A 26,636-nucleotide genomic window follows, 5' to 3' on the forward strand; every position below is an offset into this window, starting at 1 on the left:
TGTTTAAATTTATGTCTGCATTAATAACTTGAGTTGACTAGGACAACTTCTAATCGCACTTTGTATCAGTTGCTAATCTTTGTTTTACATTCGGATTTTTTTCAACATAAAATAAGATGAAATTGTTTGATTTTGATCTAATAACCTAAACACTCTTAAGTATTTTAACAGCATGCCATAGACTGTTAAAATTAATTATCCATTATTACTCAGCAGTCTAATTGATTATTTATGAAAATTTTATTTATTTATTTATTTTCAGCAAAAAGCGAGTTTCAGTGAAATTAAGACTGAAGCCTTGCGAGGCCTAATCTTTTGTTACTTGATTTGCTACTTTTGACGCAGCAGACACGTTTTGCTGAAATCAAAACTACATGGAAGAGGGGATAAAATAACTATAATTACAACATATTTGATGTTATAGAGAAGAAGAAAAATAATTATAATTCTTTGTTAACCTTACGATGATCTGAAAAGGCCGAAACTCCTTTCTGTACTTTATTTTAATTGAACTGCTAATATCCATAGCAGCCGTCTTGAGAATACAAATCATTCACATATATTACATTTCGAAACTGCTTTCTATAGAATAAATATGTAACTTGCATTAAATACAAGCATGAGGGTAATATATTAATAGAGTAAATAAATGTAACATTTTTCTGTTAATAAACACTCGATAGTTTTTATATACAGAGCTTGGTGTACATTAAGTATTAGTATATTAGTGCCAGGTGTCATAAGCAATATTTTCTGATAATTTCCATTCAAAAGGAATAAACCAGAGGTTTTTATCACAGGTAAAAGTTCGCTATTTATCTGCAATTTTAGGTGACTCACTTGCAACACGTACAAGCTGATGAAATCATATGCCATCAGACGCACAGTTTTACTGTTAACGTCAACAACGTATATTACGTTGTATATTACATACATTTGCTCATTGAAAAAAACAACAACATTAGGTAACAGTTGAAATTAAGAGATAAGTTTTCGTATGGTTTGAGAAGTTTCTCAATCTTGCTGTAACAACAAATATTCTTGGATGACCATGGCTCCTCTCGAAAGTTCAGTTGGCTCATGATAATAAGAAGTATCAGAATACAAGGTAGGCGGTGATATTTGATTATTCTAAAACGAACTTGTATGTACTGTTAAAATTAGCAAAGTATATTTGTAAGCCACATTGTTTGTTGGGTTTTTCTTTTAGCAGTTACACAGTTACGTTGGTTGATTTTCATTTAAAACCAGAACCTTTTTTTTAGAAACGTAAAACCGATAATTTGGAAGAAAAAAACTTGCCTGAGTCAAATTACGAAAAAAACCAATAGCTTCATAGTAAACGTGGAAATGCAAACTATCCATAACTCGCACAACAAATCACTGAGTATATGTATAATGCTATATAGATGTATTTGTTTTATTTGTAAAAACAACAAAAGTAAAACATTGGTATCGTCACAAATCGCTATTAGAAGTACATATGTCTAAGATAAAGTAAAATAATTTGATAGTACGGTTTATTTGTCATGGCAGGTGTTTCTACTACACGTAATAGGTTTATTGGTCATGGCAAATTTCATAATTTTGTTTCTACTATACGTTTCCAAACTAATTTAGAAAATAACCAGCGCGTGGAACACAAGTTCCACTACTTGTTTTGCCAACTAAAAAGTATGACCAGTAAATGTTCTAAATAATTTAGTAATTATAAAAATACAAATACCGGGATTCCATTTAAGGTACCTTGTATGCAGAAAATGGCAAAAAAATGTTGCTTGCTAATCTAAAGAAAACGTGGTTCGAGTGGATATAAACTCGCACTGCAAGAATAAATGTATATTTTAATACATAAAGTGATAATAAAATAATTAAATTATATTTATGTACGTATGTATTTCTGTTTTTATATTTCACATAATTAACCGGTGTAGTACTGATAATGCCGTTACATGTACGTCATGCCCGATGTCAATATGTCATGACTTAGTACTTACGAAATTTGTGGATTACATGTTCGAACCTAATTACCGAATTTGTGCGTCTCGATTTCTGCGAGGGCTTTAAAATGTAATGTAAATCTCGCTATTCAGTGATAAAAGAGTAGCTCAAGAGTTTGCGCTATGTGGAGTTGACTGTCTCCTTCCCTTATAGTCTGTCGTCATTAAATTAGTGACAATTAGTACAGATAGTTTTTGAATAATTTTGTGCGAAACTCGACAAAGAAACCCCTTACTTCACGTCTTTTGGTAAAGTAGGGATATCACAACAGAAGGTAACAGGAATAAAAGGTTCATAAACTCTCAGTATATTTTGTAATAAACGTAAAGTATGGCATCAAATACATAACTAATCTCAACACTGTATGAAAGTATTCATGGGTTTCTTTTAACGCTAAATATATGGTTCAAACACCTTAGAATAATTCATTCTTAGCTGAAAAATAAAATTCATTTGTAACAGTTGGCTAGAGCTAACGTAATAACAAAACACATTTTATCAAATAAATGATATTCTTATGAGGTCATGTACTACTCAAACTTTTCCGACGCAATGCGAGCTCTAGAACCCTATCGTGTCTTAAAAAACAATTGTTTTTCTAAACAAATCATTTTTACGGTAAACACAATTAATTACTAATGGGGTCTCTCGCGTGCGTATGTGTATTATATGTATATAAAAGAGGACTTTCACCCATTTATTTTGGTTAGTTCTTTATACTAAGTGTAGCGACAAGCAAAACATGAAACTGCTCAATATGATGCAGTATGTGTGTCTTCTCTGATTGTGGACGGAATAAGAATTAGATGGCAGTGTTGAACATGGTAAAGGAAAGATGACTGGTAAATTTGAGTTCACACAGCATATTAGAAAATTATTTCACAATAACTACTAAGTTACGAAACAAAATTAAAAAAACCTTCCTTTATTATAACCAATAGAAATGCTTCATTGGTAACAATATGAAAGCTAACTGTTTATATCATATACTGACGAGTATAGCACTAAGTAACTAAAAGGTTATAAATTTTGATGTTTTGATTTTGAAACGTGTTCCAAAACAAAACACAACAACGATGCTCACGTGTTATTTAACACTAAAATTTACCATTTCATTAATTTTATGTCTGATAGACAAAATAGACATTGATATTCTAACAGGTTTACTTGATACCTGGATTCAGGTTCAGGGACCTTAAAAGTGTTTGAGAACAGATAAGGCGGCGAGGTAAAATAATGCTATTGCTGAAGCAAAGAGTTAGCAACCACCTTGAGTTGAGTTGTGAATAATGCAAGGAGGAAAATTAAAAACTTGGTTTTAAGTTTTTAACATTCATATTTTCAGTTTCTTCATGTAAGAAATTGGTGACTTTACATCAGTGTCACTATTAAAAGCAGAACTGCTGCCGTTATTAATTTCAACGGATGATGAAAGTTTATGTGGTGAAAGTGGATAATAACAAGCGTATTCATTTAATATTATTTTGATATCGACATGTACAGTAACAGCAACAGTTAGCAAATGATGTCATAATAGGAACTTGCATTAATTAGAAAATATCTTGAAACTGTAACTGTTTAAATGAATTTTACAAATATTTAGTTTGTTGTAAACATGATTAAAACATTAACTTGTATGTATGGTAAAACTGATTCATAGCTCCATAGAAACACTGGGTCCCACATGGCCAGTTGGTTAAGGCACTTGCCTTGTAATCCAAGGGTTGCGGCTTCGAATCCCCGTCACACCAAAGATGCTCGCCCTTTTAGCCGTTGGGGCGTTATAATGTTATGGTCAATACCACTATTCGTTGATAAAAGAGTAGCCCAAGAGTTGGCGGTGGGTGGTGATGACTAGCTGCCTTCCCTCTAGTCTTACACTGCTAAGTTAGGGTCGGTTAGCGCAGACAGCCCTCATGTAGCTTTGCACGAAATTAAAAAAAACAAAACAAACCATATAAACTTCCAATTGTTACATTTAAAAAATTCTATGAAATATTATTGAAACAATATATAACTGTCTCTCGGCTAGCTTCTATTTCAATCACACGAGATTCTCGAATGTTCAACTTGCTCTCGAGAATCTTCTACAAATTTAGAGAGTAAGTGGGACTTGCGAAATACACATTCAACAATATACGTCACGTGTATCAAACTGAAACAAACGTAGGAATGAAAATACATTTATAATAGTAAATCCGTTACAATTATTACCAAAATACAAGAATGCATCTAAGTATTACGAAAAATTAAAGAAGGCACAAATAATTGGTTTAACAGCTCTATATATTACAACTCAGGTTTATTAATAATAAACAATATATAGATTTTTTTTAAAAATAAATTTAAATGCATTTTGAACTTGACGAGATGCTGCTACCACTGGCTAAGTCGAATTGCTATGAAGTTCTTGTGCCACATATATATATATATATAACTTTTTTTTTTTTTTTAACATTTATGTAAGATATTTCAAATTATTCATTTACAATATGTTTGGTTTGTTTAGTAAGTTCAACAGCTAATATGACATCAGTGATAACATCTACAAACGAGAACCCAAACCATTTAGCAGTGGAGCCAACACCTCATTCGTTATATTCCAAATCACTGTCATCGGAGTCCAACGGAACTTTGGATGTAATTTCTACACCATCGTCGTCTTTTTGCCAAGATATGAAACTGTTTCCTTGTCATTCTCCGTTAATTTCTACAACTCAGAGAAAGAAGAGCAGCTCTGAAGCCACTCCTAACAAGTGTAAAGATGAGACATACTGGAAACGACGAAAAAGAAATAACGAGTCTGCTAAACGCTCACGTGCATTGAGAAAACTGAAAGAGTATAGGACAACACAAAAGATCATGCAATTACAACAAGAGAATATCACTTTAAGGACAGAGGCGTGTTTATTGAGAAATCAGCTAGAAAAGATGCAAAATATTTTGTTTTCTCGTGCAAGTGTTATTAACACAAATTAAAAATAGAAAACTCAGGCGTAATAACTGATATATTACATAGTGGCATACCTTCGCAATACAATATAGATATACAAAATAGCAAAGTAAAGAGACAACAACATAGGTAAATGAAATTTCATTTAATAACTTGTTCATATTTCTAGTTAATAAACGGCACATTAGAATTATAAGTTTTTAATTAAACGTTTTTATAGTTTTAAGAACTGATGTGCAAAGTTTAATATTCAACAAATAAAAATTATTTTTATTATGGAACAATACACTCGATTACTGTTACTTACGAAAACGTTTATTTAACCACATGTTGTTCCAGAAACAATTTCAATAATCACTTTTTGTAATTACATTTTGTAATCCAGTTTAATGGGATGATAATAGCTTTTGTTAGTCGAGTTAATCGAATTGGCTTGAGTCTGAATCTTCCTTTGTGTGGATATGTTCAAATTCAGGGCGGACTTAATTTTCTCTTTTTTCACAAACAGCGTTGTAACTAAATTTTTAGCATTTCATTATTCCTATTAAACTCGAACTACAATATAAATTTTCACAAAAACGTAATTCAGGTAAAGTGTTTTGTAATCCAAAGGTTTTAGCGCTATGTTTTACAAAATATTAAGTGTGGTACGCACTGCTTGCTATGAAATTTTATTTGCAACTATGAGCTTAAATGAGAACAATTCATTACCTGCATATCCGGATTAGCTAACTTCCAGGTTTAGAAATTCACTTTCCACTACTGGACGAAAGCCGAGTTGTTTATGCCTTGGAGTTTTTAGTTACATAACAATAAATTTTTGCAACAGGTTGCGAGGAAATTGATGATAACGTAGAAACTAAACTTGCTCTTACCTTCACATAATGAGAATCAAAACCAATTAAAGCGTAAAATTATTTTTCTTACATGTAAAGGCTAAAAAAAATTGAAAAATATTTTAATATGGATTTTTTTTCAGAAATATGAACACCAATTATTTGAGTAATGGCAAAAAACAAATTGGATAAAACAATCACTCAAACATATAAATAAATTAACAGAACTTGTGTTATGTTTTTCGACATTAAGTGTTACACCTGTACACAGTTTCAGTGTAGCATGATATACGATTGATAAATGTTCGATTACATTAAGAGAGAAACTGTAAACGGAAATCTTTTCTTGTACAGTATCTAGAGGTTACGAAGGCAAAACTGGTGATACGTTTAATGTAAATTAATTGTTTATTTTACACATTTTAAATTGATATTCATTTTTCTCTTGCCTTCTTTTTAACAATATTTGATAATTTAATCTTAAAATTCTTACAGAATCAACAATAATTAAAAACATTTAGTGATGTAATTTTTGTTTTGTTTATTTTAAAACTTCAGAGTAAAGTTACGTAACAATGCTATCTACACTAGCTCTAGTCTTACACTGCTAAATTAGGGACGGCTAGCACAGATAGCCCTCGAGTAGCTTTGTGCGAAATTCCCAAACAAACCAAACCAAAAGTTACATAACAATGCTATCTACACTCTGTTCACCGTAAAGAAGCTAAACAAGTGTTTTAGTGTCGTATGTTTAAACTTAAAACTGATCTACAGGAGTACAAACTGGAATGCATTTATGTAACTTTGGACTTACGTTAAAAATACTCATTGTTTTAGTATTTCTATTTTGATTGATAATTCACTTAAAAGTGGCAGATCTTGTAGTTTATTATAACCGTTTCATGCTCAGTGGCGTAGCTAGGGGAGGGCAAGGGGGTACATCTGTCCACAGGCTAAGCACCGGGGGGGGGGCGCCAAATTCATGTTACATAATTAGGAATGATGGACCCCCCTATGGCTTACATTTTGTCAAGAGGGGGCGAGAAAACTGACTCTGTCCCCGGGCGCTGAAAACCCTAGCTACGCCTCTATTCATGCTGAATATAAGAAAGGCAAATGAAGCGGTTGTTCTTAGCCTAAGAGCGGTACAAACGGTCACCCTTATAACACACCTGTAATTATAAGTACGAAGCATGCTTAACAGTACCGCGTCTCATATCCAAGATCTTTGGATACAATACCCGAAACACTCATCTTCTAAGCCATGCTTGGGCTTATGTTTTTTGTTGTTGTTTCTAACTCGGGGATGTTACATCTAAAAACTGATGGAATAAATGCAATAAATGATATTGCTTTTATTTGAAAAACGCAAAGTCTTTGATTAATTTGTTTTGAACATCTACACAAGGGTTGTCTGAGCGAGTTGTTACCCAGTTCAGCACTAAAAATAGAGGGAAGGGAACTAGTTAACATCACCCACCGCCAACTCTCGAGTTACTCTTTGACGAATGTTCGTTACAACAAAACAAACCAACAATTTATACATTCAAGTCATATTATTTATGCGCTACATCAAACAGAAATTCAAGGCTGCAAGCTTGATAACTAATTGGCCCGGCATGGCCTAGCGCGTAAGGCGTGCGACTCGTAATCCGAGGGTCGCGGGTTCGCGCCCTAGTCGCGCTAAACATGCTCGCCCTCCCAGCCGAGGGGTGTATAATGTGACGGTCAATCCCACTATTCGTTGGTAAAAGAGTAGCCCAAGAGTTGGCGGTGGGTGGTGATGACTAGCTGCCTTCCCTCTAGTCTGACACTGCTAAATTAGGGACGGCTAGCACAGATAGCCCTCGAGTGGCTTTGTGCGAAATTCCAAAACAAACAATGATAACTAATTAAATATGAACTATGGTTTTTAATGTTTTAATTTATATGTAAACTGATATACTCATAAAATTAATTTAATACCAATGCTGTCCGGAGTATCCTATTTATTAATGGACATCGTTCATGAGACTGTGATATTTTACTTATATTTGTGTGAGAACTTCCCATGCCGGGAATCGAATAGTTGCATTATGGGTGAAAGCCAGGTATCCTAGCCACTAAACCACATGTGATATTGGATGTATGTCTTCTGATGAATGTTTCGAATTTGAAAACACTGTAAAGAATTTCGGATGTGCCTTTTCTTGTATTTTCATTTACAACTGCGAGATAGCAATAGAAACACAAAAAACACATATATATACACACATGTACTATTATATTTTGTTAATAATAATTATAATTGCAAAATTTTTTAGTTTTGTTTATGTTGATTGTTATATAACAATTTTTTTGTTTAAAAGTACAATGACGCTAAATGTTTTATATATATTTTTTATAAACGAACTTAAGTTGTAGGCATAGTCTTGTGGTTTCATCCTTACTTAATATACGCCAGCTGCAATTACATAAAAGAATAGTACGTAACCATTGACGCAATCCTGCAACATTTTGCTGTCCGCTAATCTTACACACACTTTTTCACGATCTCGCAAGAATGAAAAACGTGTATCGAAATTACTAGCAATTAGATGTTTTGTGTATAGTGTGAGATATTGTACGTAATGGTTCGAATCCGCGCTGTCTTAAATGTTCATGTGAGTTTGTAAAGTGTTTTTAACGAATATAAAATTATATTACGTTTCAAATATTTTTATATGATAAGAGCGGATCTAATGAAAATGAAACAGTGCAGAAATTGGTGAAGGTTGGAACTATGGGTCACAAAATAAAAAAAAAAAATTGTGTAGTGTAATGTATCGCCATCTATTAATTATAAGTGAAAATAGAATAAAACAGACTAGGGACTTTTATAGCATTTCTGTACTCCAAACATTCTCCAGAACACGGAAATCTTGAAAAGAAAGTAAAATGTGTTACGTGTTATAATTTATATCGGATGAGCCTCTAATTTATTATCTAACATATTACTATTTCAAATAGCCTGAAAGTGAGTTAACCGTGTTCAATTTAGAGGTTAATTAGATGTTTATGTCTATTGAAATTCTGATATTTGCCAACAAGATAAATACACATTGTTTTTTTTCTTAATACAACTGTGCTTTAAGATAGAAACAATAATAACGGTTATTACACATAATGATTTACAAAGTCACAGATAATAGTGAGTTTTCTATCTGTTGTGGAAAAGATAATTAATTTCAAGTTGATATCGCTATAGTTCACTAAAGGGGAAGCTAGCCAGCTCTTCACTGATCACACGTGAGTTTTTTTGTTTTGTTTTTTTTAACTATTGAAGTTATCTGATGTTTTTGTAGAAATACTAACGTTTGATATTAATTAACTGAAGTTAAGCAGTTTGTAATGTTCGAAATATATAAAATATCTTGGTGAAATATCTGTAGTTTCCCAATTAATAAGAGTTAATCACAGTTATAATTTCGAAGTTTATAGTATACCACCCGTAGTAAACCAACAACATATACTGTCTTTCCACATTGCGTTGATTACCTTTGATAAGCTTGAGAAGAGAGTTTCTAAAAATTTCAGCTGACGCAACACTGATGGTATTTACATCCATATATACAGTGTTGATTCTTACGTTAATGAAGAGGCGTAAGTTTCTCAATATAGATTTAACAAAATAAGTTACTTTCATTTCTAAAAATATATTTAACTTAAAAAACAAACATCAATCTTAAAATAAATATATAATAATAAATCTGTCACTAATTTCCCATATTTATGAACGTTGTCAGTGAGCGGCTGACTTTCTATTTCCAATACGAAAAAAAAATGAATTGTACCTGTGTATTAACACAGAATTAATTCGCTCCACATGAAAAATCGATAAAATATTCAGTTCTAGACCAGAGAATGCACTCAGTATTATTTATAAGTTTGTTAAACTTTTGTACATAAATAACGTACAAAGAGAATTCTAAAAAATATAAACACATTAATGAATCAAAGTAAATTAAGTCACACCTTATTTTACCCCTAATTAAACCTAGATACAGAATTTGTTCAGGTAATATTTCAGTCTTTGGACAGGCCCCTCACCGTGTCTGCAAATTTGACAAGAAAACACTTTCTTTTCAATCCTTGAAACGAACGTTTATTGCTACTTATCCTCCTTTTAGTTTTTAATAGCTCAGGCCTTCATCCAATATGTGGTTATTTTTGGATTATGTAGTTTAAATATTTGTATGTATTGCAAAACTGTATAGTCTATGATCATGGTAAGTTGAGTTATTGGGAATGCGACTCTTAGCTGCCACTGGATCATTTATATGAACTTCCAATGTGATGGGCTGCTGATGTTGATGAGGTCCCTTCTTCATACCTCTGGTAGTGATGGTGATGTACGTGTGGGTATGGGGAAATTTTGGTGCCGAGGCACTGTTTACCACATTTCAATTGCTGCTGGTGGTGTTGCCATCACGGATGAGATCTGTACTGTTACCTCACTCCATAGATCAACTGTATGTTCATTGGACCTTGGAGTTTCTTACACTATTGTGGTATGTGCGTTAATCCTACATCCCCAGTGTTTGTCTGAACTTTCAAAGCGATTTCACATTTTGTGTATTTGCTTCACCCTTGTTAGATACCTAAATAAATCTTTCTTACACATAAACTTTTTCCTGACTTGTATTGTCGAAGATGTTGGAAACACTATTGGTCCTGGGGCTACATTATCTAATATATAACCTAAATTAAAACAGTTTTGAAATGGAAATCTCTTGTGTTGTATTTGGTTCTTTTGGAAGTATTTTCTTTCAGAGACGTCTTGATTTCTGTAGGTTGGGTCATAACTGAATAAATCTTAGGTGTCACATCTGACTAACACATTATAATTTACATTTTCTTGTATCTTATAGTGTACCTTGTTCTGAAACAATATTAAGAAAATACTGATTAATTTTTGTGGTTTAGTAAGTGCATGGTCGACAACGTGCTATTACAATGAAGTAACACTATAAGTGTACCAAGTTTATCGTTGTTATGATATTTAAGTAACATCATAGGTTTCTTTTAAAGCTAAATATATGGTTCAAACACCTTAGAATAAAATTAATTTGTAACAGTTGGCTGAGGCTAACGTAATAACAAAACACACGTTTTATCATATAAATGATATTCTTATGAGGTAATGTATTACCCAAACTTTTCCGATGCAATGTGAGCACTAGAACCCTATCGTGTCTGAAAAACAATTGTTTTTCTGAACAAATCATTTTTACGGTAAACACAATTAATTACTAATGGGGTCTCTCGCGTGCGTATGTGTATTATATGTATATAAAAGAGGAGTTTCACCCATTTATTTTGGTTAGTTCTTTATACTAAGTGTAGCGACAAGCAAAACATGAAACTGCTCAATATGATGCAATATGTGTGTCCTCTCTGATTGTGGACGGAATAAAAATTAGATGGCAGTGTTGAACATGGTAAAGGAAAGATGACTGGTAAATTTGAGTTCACACAGCATATTAGAAAATTATTTCACAATAACTACTAAGTTACGAAACAAGAATAAAAAAAACCTTCCTTTATTATAACCAATGGAAATGCTTAATTGGTAACAATATGAAAGCTAACTGTTTATATCATAAAAAAAAGATACTGCAGATTATGAAACCGTTATATTTTGTTCCTTCATATTGTTTTACTATCATGTGTTAAGTTATCCACGGCCTTTAATTTTGAGCTAAAAGAATTAAGTAAAATTCGTCATCTGTTGTCACTAACACGATTCGAGTGACAGTTTATATTTTATATGCTAAGCCTAATTTTTAATTAATTGGTTATGTTATCTCGCATATTTATATAAATATATATGTAAATTAAACTTATAAAGCTCACTTGTGCTGAAATAATTTCCTTTTTATTCTGTGGTTGAGAATTTACAACTAATAGTATTTTGTTTTGCAAGAAACCCAGCATGAAATCAGTTTTATACTAAACTTTATTCAAGGCATTTAATGTTTTGATTTTGAAACGTGTTCCACAAAAAAAGAGAAGAAACACAACAACAATGATCACGTGTTATTTAACACTAAAATTTACCATTTCATTAATTTTCTGTCCGATAGACAAAATACACATTGGTATTCTAACAGGTTTACTTGATACCTGGATTCAGACTTCAGGTACCTTAAAAGTATTTGAGAACAGATAAAGCGGTGAGGTAAAATAACACTATTGCTGAAGCGAAGACCTAGCAACTACCTTGAATTGAGTTGCGAATAATGCAAGGAGGAAAAACGTTGGTTTTAAGTTTTTAGCATTCATATTTTCAGTTTCTTCATGTAAGAAATTGGTGACTTTACATGGCTAGGTGGTTAAGACACTTGTCTCGTAATCCAAGGGTCGCAGCTTCGAATCCTCGTCACATCAAACATGCTCACCCTTTCAGCCGTGGGAGCATTATTATGTGACGGCCAATCCAACTATTCGTTGGTAAAAGAGTAGCCCAAGAGTTGGCGTTGGGTGGTGATGACTAGCTGCCTTTCCTCTAGTTAGGGACGGTTAGCGCAGATAGCCCTTGCGTAGCTTTGTGCGAAATATAAAAACAAACAAACCATAAAAATATCAAATTGTTACATTTAAAAAATCCATGAAATATTATTAAAACAAGTTAAAGTATTCGAGAATGCATCAAAGCACACTAATTGTGTTTGTTTTATATGTGGTACAGAACTTCATATTTTATTAATGGTCCAGGTCCACGAGATGCAAATTACTTTTATGTTGATGCACATATATACTTCACTTGATGGGAAATATATATATTTATTGCAAACCGACCTTTTATTGTGAGATCATAAAACCTACATGTATCATCACCATATTGAAAACGTTCACTGTGACATTTATAGTACTTATTGTTCCAACAATAGTGTGATATGACATCACCTTATTTTACACATTTTCTGACAGATTATTAACATTTATATGAGCAAAATATAATATTTTTTCAGTTGAAGTCAGTGTTTTGTGTTGCGAAATAGCAGAAAAAATATAACAGTTCTTGTTTTTATACCATTCAAAAACTGCATAAGAAAGAATAGGTTTATTCTTAAACGGAGGTCGTTGTCTGCCATATGACTACTGAACATAGGTCAGTAGAAAAACCTGATGTATGCAAGAATTGTGTGCTAGCTGAAGTGTTTTAGACTTATATGAAAGTTAATTAAATCTTGATGATCCAGTATTTTATAATGTATACATGTTTCAGTTTGTTTTAGTCCTAAATATCAAAAGGTATCGAGCTGTCAGAAGACTTCGCCCATTGAATACATTAACGACAAACATAACCTAAATTGTAAGAGGGACGTCACTGATATTTCTTTATGTATCTAAACAGTTGGATTCTGAAGAAGATAAACTATGTATAGATCTTGGTAAATCATTTTTGTAAACAATAGTAGATTTAAACAATAAATATGTGAGATGGAAAACAAAAAATACGATCCTAATTTACCCTCAAAACTATAACAGGCCTTTAGTGTACATTTAGCTTTCTCTACCACGATGTGCAGTGGAAAAAAAGATAAACTCGTTTTTGACTGACTGTTAATTTCAGAGACATGCAGTTTGTTTTTGAATGTAAAGAATATTCTGTCTTGATGTAAATATAAAACGTAAAATAATCGTGTTTTTTAAACCATATATTCTACCGGAAGAAGTAATAAAATGGAAAAAAATTGTCAAGAACATTTAAACATTTTGTTTTTTAAAGCTATAAAAGTGTAATATATGTACATTATTTGTGATAAATCCTGGATGAACCCGTCTTTTCCTAGCTTGAAGGTTTGTTAATAAATGTTTTAGTATGTGTGAGCCTCTATATAGGATGGTTAATGTGAGAGTCAAGATCTGATGTTAGTCATGATGAGAGACTGTCAGTTTAGTTAGGATTAATATACATGATATGTTTGCAGAGTTTCTGTATTAGCTGGAGAATGTCCCTTATGTTTCATTTATGATCTTTTACTTTATAAATAAAGTAAATAAAATGCTGGAGCTAATATATATCACGGGTATAATTACAATAGGCTGTAGGTCAGTATTTTAGCAACTAAGATGTTTTTTAAAAAAGTATATTAATATATCTTGAAGTTTTTCAGTAAATTGTGCAAGTGTTTCAGCATATTTGTTAAGCATATGATCTCACTTACGTATATTGATGAATGATTGCATATTGGGCTATGATGAAACTCGAGTTTTTATAAGAAATGTAAATGAAGACTTGTAATAGTCATTTTAAACTTGTTAAAATATCTATTCATTGTGTGTAATTTATTAAAAAAGTCTAAGCTGTTATCTGGAATTCGATCTTTGGTTTGAGAGTGAGTAATATTAAGTGGTTGGTGAATTATGAACAGAAGATGAGTGCATGCTACATTTTTCAACTGACCGAGACTACACTTTTGACTGATTGCTCTACTTAGGGCACAGTTTAATCACATTTAGTAGAGAACATAAAATGGTTTTTGTTGTAAATTATGATGAATTCAGTGCAATATAAAAATTGTACACTAATGTTTTTTATTATAATAATATATATGAAAACCTTATATACTTAACTGAAATCAACAAGTGGTAACATGGACAAAAATACAAAAGTTGAACAAGAGCTAATCGATTATTTTATACACTACTTGCTTTGAAACATAATGCAACAAATATTACCAAAACGTTGTTTCAAAAATCTATGTGAAATAAATACCTGTTTTGAAATAGTTGATAAATTATTTTTTAAGAGACAACAAACTGAAGACTTGTATGTTTAATTTATAGTGAATTTATGTATTTATGTGAGAAGCAAGGGGACAGTGTTCAGACAAAGTATTACCTCAATGGACTCTAAAGGGACCACCTGATGGCTGGGATCTATAATCCAATGATGTTTCTAGGGTCATGAGGTCCAAAAAAGACAGTGAATTGGTTGTGGGGAGAAACGGGAGAACCCCGAAAGAAATTCACTTTCACAAGACAGGCGCTGTATATTCTACCTATTCTGTACCCAGAGCTGAAAAGAGAAAATATATAAATAGATTAGTAATATCCCTTGAGTTTGTTTAAGATTCTTTCATGGCTAAGTATGCGTTATATGGAGATGTTGTTTTATTTGGTACACTTGTCAATATGTGGAGAGCAGCAGTCAGGGGGTTCCTTTTTTCTGTTTTCTGTAGTACTTGAGTGCTTAAAAGGTTAGTCTTTATTAACTGTTTCGGTGTTGCATATTCTATGTAGCTAATTTGTCGGAGTAAATTTAGGAAGTTTTAATGCTAGTTTTAGGGCTCTATTTTGTTCTGCGTAGATCTTGGTTTTAATTCTGTTTGAACAGTTGAAGGTTTGTTTGTTTGTTTTTGGAATTTCGCACAGAGCTACTCGAAGGCTATCTGTGCGAACCGTCCCTAATTTAGCAGTGTAAGACTAGAGGGAAGACAGCTAGTCATCACCACCCACCGCCAACTCTTGGGCTACTCTTTTACTAACGAATAGTGGGATTGACCGTCACATTATAACGCCCCACACGGCTGGGAGTGCGAGCTGTTTGACGCGACCAGGATGCGAACCCGCAACCCTCAGATTACGAGTCGTACGCCTTAACACGCTTGGCCATGCCGAGTTTAGTTGAAGGTAATTGGACATCTGTATTCTATTTGGGGACCAATATATGCTGAGTAAACTTTTATAAGTGTTTGAGGCTTACACCTTTTATTCTTTCTTGCGATGATGCTTAGGTGAGTAATTCACTGATTTATGAGTTTAAAATGTTCGGCCCATGTGAGACTACTGTCAAAGATTAGACCTAGAAAGATAGCTGAGGGGAATATTATATTTCATTATTATTGAGTTTGAATTTGCCTTTTTTGACACCTGTTGTTTTAAGTGGATTTAGAATCACTCTTCACTCATTACATCGTCTGATAATATATATGTAAAATGTGGAATGGATTGAGAAAATTCTATGTAGAGGAGAGAACAACGTTTCGACCTTCTTCGGCCATCGCGAGGTTCGTCTTTACATATATATTTTTCCCTACAAGTGGTTTTTCTGCATGTTAGGGATTAGATTATTATTCTCACTAAATAACAGCAGTCATTTCCTGGTGATTCATTCCAAAAGCTTGCCTAAGCATCTGAGGAGGCTAATGGGTCTAAAGTTATCGTGATCTGAATGATTGGTATTAGATTTAGGAATTACTGTATAATAGCCTAATAGAAAAGACAGATTCATTATGTTTAGAAAGTGAAAAAGAAGGTAAACGTATTTCTGATTTAGGCATACTATTAATCCTGGAATTTCTGTTAACTCGTTATTTGTAACGTTAGGGCTACCAGTGAACGTAGCCTTTTCGCTGTATAAGACGTTACTGAACAAATAAATAAATTCGTTATCGTTTAGTGGGCTGGAATTTTAACAAATAATGCAAAAGGTTCCGCCAGACGATAGAACACGTTACAACACAAACTTAAGAAGAGGCATATGCACAAATAGACAGAGAAGATACAAAACTAACTTCAGCAGAGAGTTTCGTCTGAAAATTAAAATCTTTTTGCAAGGAATGGCATTGAAATATTTTCATATGGATTCTTCAGAAATATGAAAACCAATCACTTTGTGAAAAAACAAATGGGATAAAACAACTACTCAAACATATAAATAAATTAACAGAACTTGTGTTATCCGTGATGACGAGAACTTGTGTTATGTTTTTCGACATTAAGTGTAACACCTGTACACAGTTTCAGTGCAGCATGATATATGATCGAGGGATGTTGGATTACATTAAGAAAGAAACTGTAAACGGAAATCTTTTCTTGTACAGTATCTAGAGGTAACGAAGGCAAAACTGGTGATACGTTTAATGTAAATTAACTTTTTCTTTGTTGTTTTACAACGCGTGCGACTCGTAATCTGAGGGTCGCGGGTTCGCATCCCGGTCGCACCAAACATGCTCGCCCTTTCAGCCGTAGGGGCGTTATAATGTGATGGTCAATCCCACTATTCGTTGGTGAAAGAGTAGCCCAAGAGTTGGCGGTGGGTAGTGATGACTAGCTGCCTTCCCTCTAGTCTTACACTCCTAAATTAGGGACGGCTAGCACAGATAGCCCTCGAGTAGCTTTGTGCGAAATTCAAAAACAAACAAACAAACAAACAAATTTTAAATCGATATTGTTTTTTGTCTGGCCTTCTCTCTAACAATATTTTAGGGTGTGTTTCTTTTATAGCAAAGCCACATCGGGCTATCTGTTGAACCCACCGAGGAGAATCGAACCCTGATTTTAGCGTTGTAAATTCGTAAACATACTGCTGTATTAGCGGGAGACGCAATATTTGATAATTTAATCTTAAAATTCTTACAGAATTAACAATAATTAAAAACATTAAGTGATGTAATTTTTGTTTTGTTTATTTTAAAACTTTAGCATAGGGTGACATAATAATGCTATCTATAATCTGTTCACTGTGGGAATCTATAAACAAGTGTTTTAGTGTCACATGTTTAAACTTACAACTGATCTACAGGAGCAAAAACTCGAATGCATTTATCTAACTTTGGACTGAGGGTAAAAATACTAATTGTTTTAGTATTTCTCTTTTGATTTATAATTCACAAAAAAGTGGCAGATCTTCGAACATCACCTACTGTCAACTCTTACGCGAATGTCCTCACAACAAAACAAACAAACAATTTATATATTTAAATCGTATGATTTATGCGCTACATCAATAAAACACGAACTATGATTTTTTATTTAATATGTAAACTGATATTCTCATAGAATTAATTTAATACCAATGCTGACCGGAGTATCCTATTTATTAATTAACATGGTTCATGAGATTGTGATATTTCACCTATATTTCAGGATTTTAGTGAGAACTTCCTATGCCAGGAAACGAATACTGGCATGATGGGTAAAAGCCAGGTTTCCTAACCACTAGACCACATGTGATACTTAATGTGTGTCTTCTGAGAAATATTTGGAATTTGAAAACGCTGTAAACAATTTCAAATGTAAATTTTCTTGTATTTTTATTTACAACTACCAGATGGCAATAGAAACACAAACCTCCTCATACAGATATAAGTTGTATTATATTTTGTAACTGATATTTAAAATTGCAAATGTTTCTAGCTTTATTTACATTGATTGTTATATAACATTTTTTGTAAAAACGATTGGAAAGTACAAAAACGCTAAATATTTTATATCCAATTTTAATGATATTATACGACGTTGTAGGCACAGTCTGATGGTTTCATCGTTCATTATTATTCAATAGAATGTATTTATGCGAATATTACGACGCAATCCTGTAACCTTTTGCGGGCCGCTGAAATCACACACACCATATCACGATCTTACAAACATGATGAAGGTGTATATTGTTTTGATATAAAGGAAGTTCAACATCACGTTATTAGCGTGTTACCTAACGACTGGGCTTTTCTTGAAAGTTTTATGATACTTTGAGAAGAATACAATGTGAGTTAGGCTAGAATAGATAGATTATTAATGTTCATTATCTAGTAAATAAGTCCGTAACTCGTTTAAGTTAAGACAGCTTAAGTGATACGTGTTAGTCCCGAATTCATATAGGATGAATTATCAGTGTAATAAAAAGGAGAATGAAATATGTTACTTACCTTTAAGAGAATATTTAGGAATTTATGCTTTTTATCTTCACAGATCTTTCAGTTGCTTAAAAAGTTAACCCCATTTTACCTTGAATATTAATTTTTTGTTTCTTTATTTTTTACCGAAATTGTTTTGGCAAATATCATATTTGTGCACTAAAAAGTCACATTAAAAACAGAATAATATTACTGTTATAGAAGTTGTGAAACACTCGATAACGGCATCAGGTGCTCAAAGAAAGGCTTTCACTCAACTTTAGCAGTTGTTTGTAAGCATCATAAAGTGTTGAAAAATCTTTTCTCGTCCAATCCTACTGTGTACAGTGACAAAGTCCATAATATGGAGTACAAAATGGTCCACAATTTCAATCAATTTAATATAAATATTTTATAATTTTGTTAAAGTAAAATAACCCCCTTCAAAAAGAAATTTTGTTTGAGAAAAAACTTCTTTAGAATTATAACATGCAAATTTTTATCGTAAAGTTAACATTTTTATCAGGTTCATTCGTATCTTTTATTGAAGAAAGAGTAATTGTTTTTGCAAATATTTTGTAACGCAACACGTGTTCATGCTGTTTTTTTTGCAAGATTCAACAATATCATCGAGTATGCACAAACAGAAGTGCACTACTTTTAATGATGGATAACTGATATCAGTGTAATGCAAGAAATGTATATGTGACAGAATAGTGAAAAGCACTTCTCCATATAACATAGCTAACAGATTCAAATGTATTGTTGACGAAAATTATTCAAAATAGAGTAAGATAATACACATATCTTCACTGACAGTTGACAGATAAAACATACTAATTTTTGGTCCATAATGTAACCACATGAGGTAGTTTTTGTTGTTGTTTTTTTTTAAGCTAAGCAAAAACATATGTAATTATGTGGCAGTAAATCAACCAATAATGAATTACTTCGATAATTCTTTATGCTAGTAATACATTATGAGACAAAACTAAGCTAACAGTTTTACAAAACTTGTATGATAAAAATATAACAATGAAACACTAAAAATAATAAAAGTAGATATATGAAATATTTCACCTACACTATTAATGAAAGTAATATTAAAGAAAAACAACAATATATTCTATTTACAAACACATAACACTAGTTTTTAATTTAAAATACTGTTGTAGATAGTAAAACATGTTAAAAAGAATATAACACTGAATATTTACACTGGCTGCTCAGGCACTGCATGCTGATGTTTGTATGTTAAACATAGGCTTAACATACTTCTTGCAAGTCTGTATTATCTTAGTGCTTGACACAATATTACAGGCCCTTGGCCATATACACCGAGAGCCACAGTATGAGACTTCGAGGTTGCCATGAAACATCGATGATCAAAAAATTACTTCAAAACTGGATAACATGTTCTTATCTCTACTAGAAATTGTTGGCACTTTAATACAAGAACATGGCTTCTTTATGACTGTAACTTAAGGAAGAACAATTTGATAATATGTTATGACTTCATCTTATTCCTGTAATTACAATGAACATTAATAATTTTTACATATCATATAAAACCTTGGCTAAGGTATAAAAAATAAAACTTTTTTGTTTGTGGAAGGAATGTTCTATCTTAATTATAGTGAATCTAATCACGTTTGTGAATGTCTGACATAAATTTTATTAGAATTTATAGGAACGTTCTTTATAAACTGTTTTCATATGAAAGGATATATATATTTTTATTGTAACCCAACCTTTTGTCTTGAGTTCACAGAACCTACTTGTATTATCACCATATTGAAAATGTCCACCATGGCATTTATAGTACTTGTTGTCCCAACAATGGTGTGATATGACATCACCTAATTTTACACATTTTCTGACAGATTATTATTATTTATATGTAAATACAACAGAAAATCCCATTTGTTCTACGACTTGTAATGAAACACTGATTGGATGGCTTAAGAAACTGATCAACCAATATACTAAGATCCTTTTCTTTCACGACACTAAATAATCTAAATCCTTGTGTAAAGCAACAGCATCCTCTTTACAGTCAGCAAACCCCAAGATTTTGATACCATCGGAATATTTAAGTAATGTATTGACAATTCCTTTGTCTTTCTCATCAATATAAATCAAAACAAGAATGGTCATAAGACTGAAACTTGAGGTACACCACTTGCAACATTAATCGAATTTGACTGAACTCATTTATTACAACTCTTTGCTTTTTTCACCAAGCCTCTATTCTATGCAATTAATTTATTTATCTCTCACACCGAAAAGATAAGTTTTACAAGCCTTTTATGTGGTACTTTGTCAATTGTTTTTAAATTCAGATACGCCAAATCTACACTCTTATCCTTATCTATATATGTACTACCATTTTCATAACATGTAAAAATATTTGTAAGGTATATTGTCCCTTAGTGAAAACATGTTGACTACCCAGTAATATTCTAAACTTTGTTAAATGACTTTGCAAAGCATCTTTTAGCAGACTTTCCAAAACATACCCAAAAACTGATGAAAGACTAGCAGACCTAAAATTACTGAAACAACTTCTGTTACCTCCCTTGAAGATAGCAGTAACATTAGCTAATTTATAATTTGATGGCACTTGTTTACTATTCAAAGATTTACAAGAAAAATTGTGGCAAGTGCTCATATATCAAATCGTTAACCTTCTTAACCCCCTCCATGGGAAAAAAACACCTGGCCCAGGAGCATTATGATTCTTTAAATTTTCCAGTTTTATTTTAACAATCTCAAAATTTATGCGATTTTCTTGTTTACGTTTGTCTTCGTCTACCAACTGTTGAAACTGATGCATACTGCCTAAGTATTCATTCAACCTAGCCCTTTTATGATACTCATAGATATAATTTAATACCAATGCTGTCCGGTGTATCGTATTTATTAATTAACATCGTTCATGAGATTGTGATATTTTACCTATATTTCAGGAATTTTGTGAGAACTTCCCATGCCAGGAATCGAATACTTGCATGATGGGTAAAGGAGAGGTATCCTAACCACTAGACCACATGTGATGTGTGTCTTCTGAGGAGTATTTGGAATTTGAAAACGCTGTAAACAATTTCAAATGTAACTTTTTTGTATTTTCATTTACAACTACCAGATGGCAATAGAAACACAAACACCCTGATATATGCATATGTTATATTATATTTTGTGACTAATATCTATAATTGTAAAAGTTTCTAGCTTTATTTACGTTGATTGTTATATAACATTTTTTTGTAAAAACGATTGGAAAGTGAAACAGCGTATGATATTTTATATCCAGTTTTAATGATATTGTATATCGTTGTAGGCATAGTCTAATGGTTTCATCGTTACTTCTTATTCAATAGAATGTATCTATACGAATATTACAACGTAGCCATAGACGCAATCCTATAACGTTTTGCGGTCCGCTGATTTCACACACTATTTCACAATCTTACAAAAATGATAAAGGTGTGTCAAAATTATTGGCTGTTAAATGATTTGTTTATAGAGTACCGTATTGTTTGTAACGATTCGAGTCCACTCTATCGTGATACTTCATGTGAGAATGTAGAGTTTTTTAACGAATCTAAAATTATATTACGTTTCAAATACTTTTTCGTGATAAGACAGGATATAATGAAAATGAAACGGTGCAGAAATTGGTGCAATTAGGAACTATGGGTCTCGAAATAAAAATTTATTTCTGTATTGTAATATATCGCCATCTATTAATTAAAAGCGACGATAAAATAAAACAGACTAGGGACGTTTTATAGCATTTCTGTACTCCAAACATTCTCCAGAATAACGAAATCTTGAAAAGAAGGTAAAATGTGTTACGTATTATAATTTATCTCGGATGTCTTCTGAGGAATATTTGGAATTTGAAAACGCTGTAAACAATTTCAAATGTAAATTTTCTTGTATTTTTATTTACAACTACAAAATGACAATAGAAACACAAACCTCCTCATATAGATATAAGTTGTATTATATTTTCTAACTGATATTTATAATTGCAAATGTTTCTAGCTTTATTTACATTGATTGTTATATAACATTTTTTGTAAAACGATTGGAAACTACAAAAACGCTAAATATTTTATATCCAATTTTAATGATATTATACGACGTTGTAGGCACAGTCTGATGGTTTCATCGTTCATTATTATTCAATAGAATGTATTTATGCGAATATTACGACGGAATCCTGTAACCTTTTGCGGTCCGCTGAACTCACACACACCATATCACGATCTTACAAACATGATGAAGGTGTATATTGTTTTCATAAAAAGAAGTTCAACATCACATTATTAGCGTGTTACCTAACGACTGAACTTTTCTTGAAAGTTTTATGATACTTTGAGAAGAATACAATGTGAGTTAGGCTAGAATAGATAGATTATTAATGTTCATTATCTAGTAAATAAGTCCGTAACTTCTTTAAGTTAAGACAGCTTAAGTGATACGTGTTAGTCCCGAATTCATATAGGATGAATTATCAGTGTAATAAAAGGAGAATGAAATATGTTACTTACCTTTAAGAGAATATTTAGGGAATTTATGCTTTTATCTTCACAGATCTTTCAGTTGCTTAAAAAGTTAACCCCATTTTACCTTGAATATTAATTTTTTGTTTCTTTATTATTTACCGAAATTGTTTTGGCAAATATCATATTTGTGCACTAAAAAGTCACATTAAAAACAGAATAATATTACTGTTATAGAAGTTGTGAAACACTCGATAACGGCATCAGGTGCTCAAAGAAAGGCTTTCACTCAACTTTAGCAGTTGTTTGTAAGCATCATAAAGTGTTGAAAATCTTTTCTCGTCCAATCCTACTGTGTACAGTGACAAAGTCCATAATATGGAGTACAAAATGGTCCACAATTTCAATCAATTTAATATAAATATTTTATAATTTTGTTAAAGTAAAATAACCCCCTTCAAAAAGAAATTTTGTTTAAGAAAAAACTTCTTTAGAATTATAACATGCAAATTTTTATCGTAAATTTAACATTTTTATCAGGTTCATTCGTATCTTTTATTGAAGAAAGAGTAATTGTTTTTGCAAATATTTTGTAACGCAACACGTGTTCATGCTGTTTTTTTTGCAAGATTCAACAATATCATCGAGTATGCACAAACAGAAGTGCACTACTTTTAATGATGGATAACTGATATCAGTGTAATGCAAGAAATGTATATGTGACAGAATAGTGAAAAGCACTTCTCCATATAACATAGCTAACAGATTCAAATGTATTGTTGACGAAAATTATTCAAAATAGAGTAAGATAATACACATATCTTCACTGACAGTTGACAGATAAAACATACTAATTTTTGGTCCATAATTAAACCACATGAGGCAGTTTTTGTTGTTGTTTTTTTAAGCTAAGCAAAAACATATGTAATTATGTGGCAGTAAATCAACCAATAATGAATTACTTCGATAATTCTTTATGCTAGTAATACATTATGAGACAAAACTAAGCTAACAGTTTTACAAAACTTGTATGATAAAAATATAACAATGAAACACTAAAAATAATAAAAGTAGATATATGAAATATTTCACCTACACTATTAATGAAAGTAATATTAAAGAAAAACAACAATATATTCTATTTACAAACACATAACACTAGTTTTAATTTAAAATACTGTTGTAGATAGTAAAACATGTTAAAAAGAATATAACACTGAATATTTACACTGGCTGCTCAGGCACTGCATGCTGATGTTTGTATGTTAAACATAGGCTTAACATACTTGTTGCAAGTCTGTATTATCTTAGTGCTTGACACAATATTACAGGCCCTTGGCCATATACACCGAGAGCCACAGTATGAGACTTCGAGGTTGCCATGAAACATCGATGATCAAAAAATTACTTCAAAACTGGATAGCATGTTCTTATCTCTACTAGAAATTGTTGGCACTTTAATACAAGAACATGGCTTCTTTATGACTGTAACTTAAGGAAGAACCATTTGATAATATGTTATGACTTCATCTTATTCCTGTAATTACAATGAACATTAATAATTTTTACATATCATATAAAACCTTGGCTAAGGTATAAAAAATAAAACTTTTTTGTTTGTGGAAGGAATTTTCTACCTTAATTATAGTGAATCTAATCACGTTTGTGAATGTCTGACATAAATTTTATATGAATTTATAGGAACGTTCTTTATAAACTGTTTTCATATGAAAGGATATATATATTTTTATTGTAACCCAACCTTTTGTCTTGAGTTCACAGAACCTACTTGTATTATCACCATATTGAAAATATCCACCATGGCATTTATAGTACTTGTTGTCCCAACAATGGTGTGATATGACATCACCTAATTTTACACATTTTCTGACAGATTATTATTATTTATATGTAAATACAACAGAAAATCCCATTTGTTCTACGACTTGTAATGAAACACTGATTGGATGGCTTAAGAAACTGATCAACCAATATACTAAGATCCTTTTCTTTCACGACACTAAATAATCTAAATCCTTGTGTAAAGCAACAGCATCCTCTTTACAGTCAGCAAACCCCAAGATTTTGATACCATCGGAATATTTAAGTAATGTATTGACAATTCCTTTGTCTTTCTCATCAATATAAATCAAAACAAGAATGGTCATAAGACTGAAACTTGAGGTACACCACTTGCAACATTAATCGAATTTGACTGAACTCATTTATTACAACTCTTTGCTTTTTTCACCAAGCCTCTATTCTATGCAATTAATTTATTTATCTCTCACACCGAAAAGATAAGTTTTACAAGCCTTTTATGTGGTACTTTGTCAATTGTTTTTAAATTCAGATACGCCAAATCTACACTCTTATCCTTATCTATATATGTACTACCATTTTCATAACATGTAAAAATATTTGTAAGGTATATTGTCCCTTAGTGAAAACATGTTGACTACCCAGTAATATTCTAAACTTTGTTAAATGACTTTGCAAAGCATCTTTTAGCAGACTTTCCAAAACATACCCAAAAACTGATGAAAGACTAGCAGACCTAAAATTACTGAAACAACTTCTGTTACCTCCCTTGAAGATAGCAGTAACATTAGCTAATTTATAATTTGATGGCACTTGTTTACTATTCAAAGATTTACAAGAAAAATTGTGGCAAGTGCTCATATATCAAATCGTTAACCTTCTTAACCCCCTCCATGGGAAAAAAACACCTGGCCCAGGAGCATTATGATTCTTTAAATTTTCCAGTTTTATTTTAACAATCTCAAAATTTATGCGATTTTCTTGTTTACGTTTGTCTTCGTCTACCAACTGTTGAAACTGATGCATACTGCCTAAGTATTCATTCAACCTAGCCCTTTATGATACTCATAGATATAATTTAATACCAATGCTGTCCGGTGTATCGTATTTATTAATTAACATCGTTCATGAGATTGTGATATTTTACCTATATTTCAGGAATTTTGTGAGAACTTCCCATGCCAGGAATCGAATACTTGCATGATGGGTAAAGGAGAGGTATCCTAACCACTAGACCACATGTGATGTGTGTCTTCTGAGGAGTATTTGGAATTTGAAAACGCTGTAAACAATTTCAAATGTAACTTTTTTTGTATTTTCATTTACAACTACCAGATGGCAATAGAAACACAAACCCCCTGATATATGCATATGTTATATTATATTTTGTGACTAATATCTATAATTGTAAAAGTTTCTAGCTTTATTTACGTTGATTGTTATATAACATTTTTTTGTAAAAACGATTGGAAAAGTGAAAGAGCGTATGATATTTTATATCCAGTTTTAATGATATTGTATATCGTTGTAGGCATAGTCTAATGGTTTCATCGTTACTTCTTATTCAATAGAATGTATCTATACGAATATTACAACGTAGCCATAGACGCAATCCTATAACGTTTTGCGGTCCGCTGATTTCACACACTATTTCACAATCTTACAAAATGATAAAGGTGTGTCAAAATTATTGGCTGTTAAATGATTTGTTTATAGAGTACCGTATTGTTTGTAACGATTCGAGTCCACTCTATCGTGATACTTCATGTGAGAATGTAGAGTTTTTAACGAATCTAAAATTATATTACGTTTCAAATACTTTTCGTGATAAGACAGGATATAATGAAAATGAAACGGTGCAGAAATT

General features: G+C 31.9%; 1 protein-coding gene and 1 long non-coding RNA gene across 2 annotated transcripts; both read left to right on the forward strand.

The window, feature by feature from the left end:
• The first annotated feature begins 861 nt into the window (after positions 1 to 861).
• Positions 862 to 5,240, forward strand: LOC143226491 (uncharacterized). The gene is made up of 2 exons (XM_076457517.1): positions 862 to 1,108; positions 4,511 to 5,240. Exons 1-2 carry the CDS (start codon positions 1,081 to 1,083, stop codon positions 4,978 to 4,980), a joined length of 498 nt encoding a protein of 165 aa, XP_076313632.1. The 5' UTR covers positions 862 to 1,080; the 3' UTR covers positions 4,981 to 5,240.
• LOC143226492 (uncharacterized) lies at positions 1,117 to 1,881 on the forward strand. The gene is made up of 2 exons (XR_013014650.1): positions 1,117 to 1,518; positions 1,559 to 1,881. It is a non-coding gene; the product is annotated as an uncharacterized LOC143226492 (long non-coding RNA).
• Positions 5,241 to 26,636: the final 21,396 nt, after the last annotated feature.

The sequence above is a fragment of the Tachypleus tridentatus genome, chromosome 9 (assembly GCF_004210375.1).
Source record: "Tachypleus tridentatus isolate NWPU-2018 chromosome 9, ASM421037v1, whole genome shotgun sequence".
Taxonomy (NCBI): domain Eukaryota; kingdom Metazoa; phylum Arthropoda; class Merostomata; order Xiphosura; family Limulidae; genus Tachypleus; species Tachypleus tridentatus.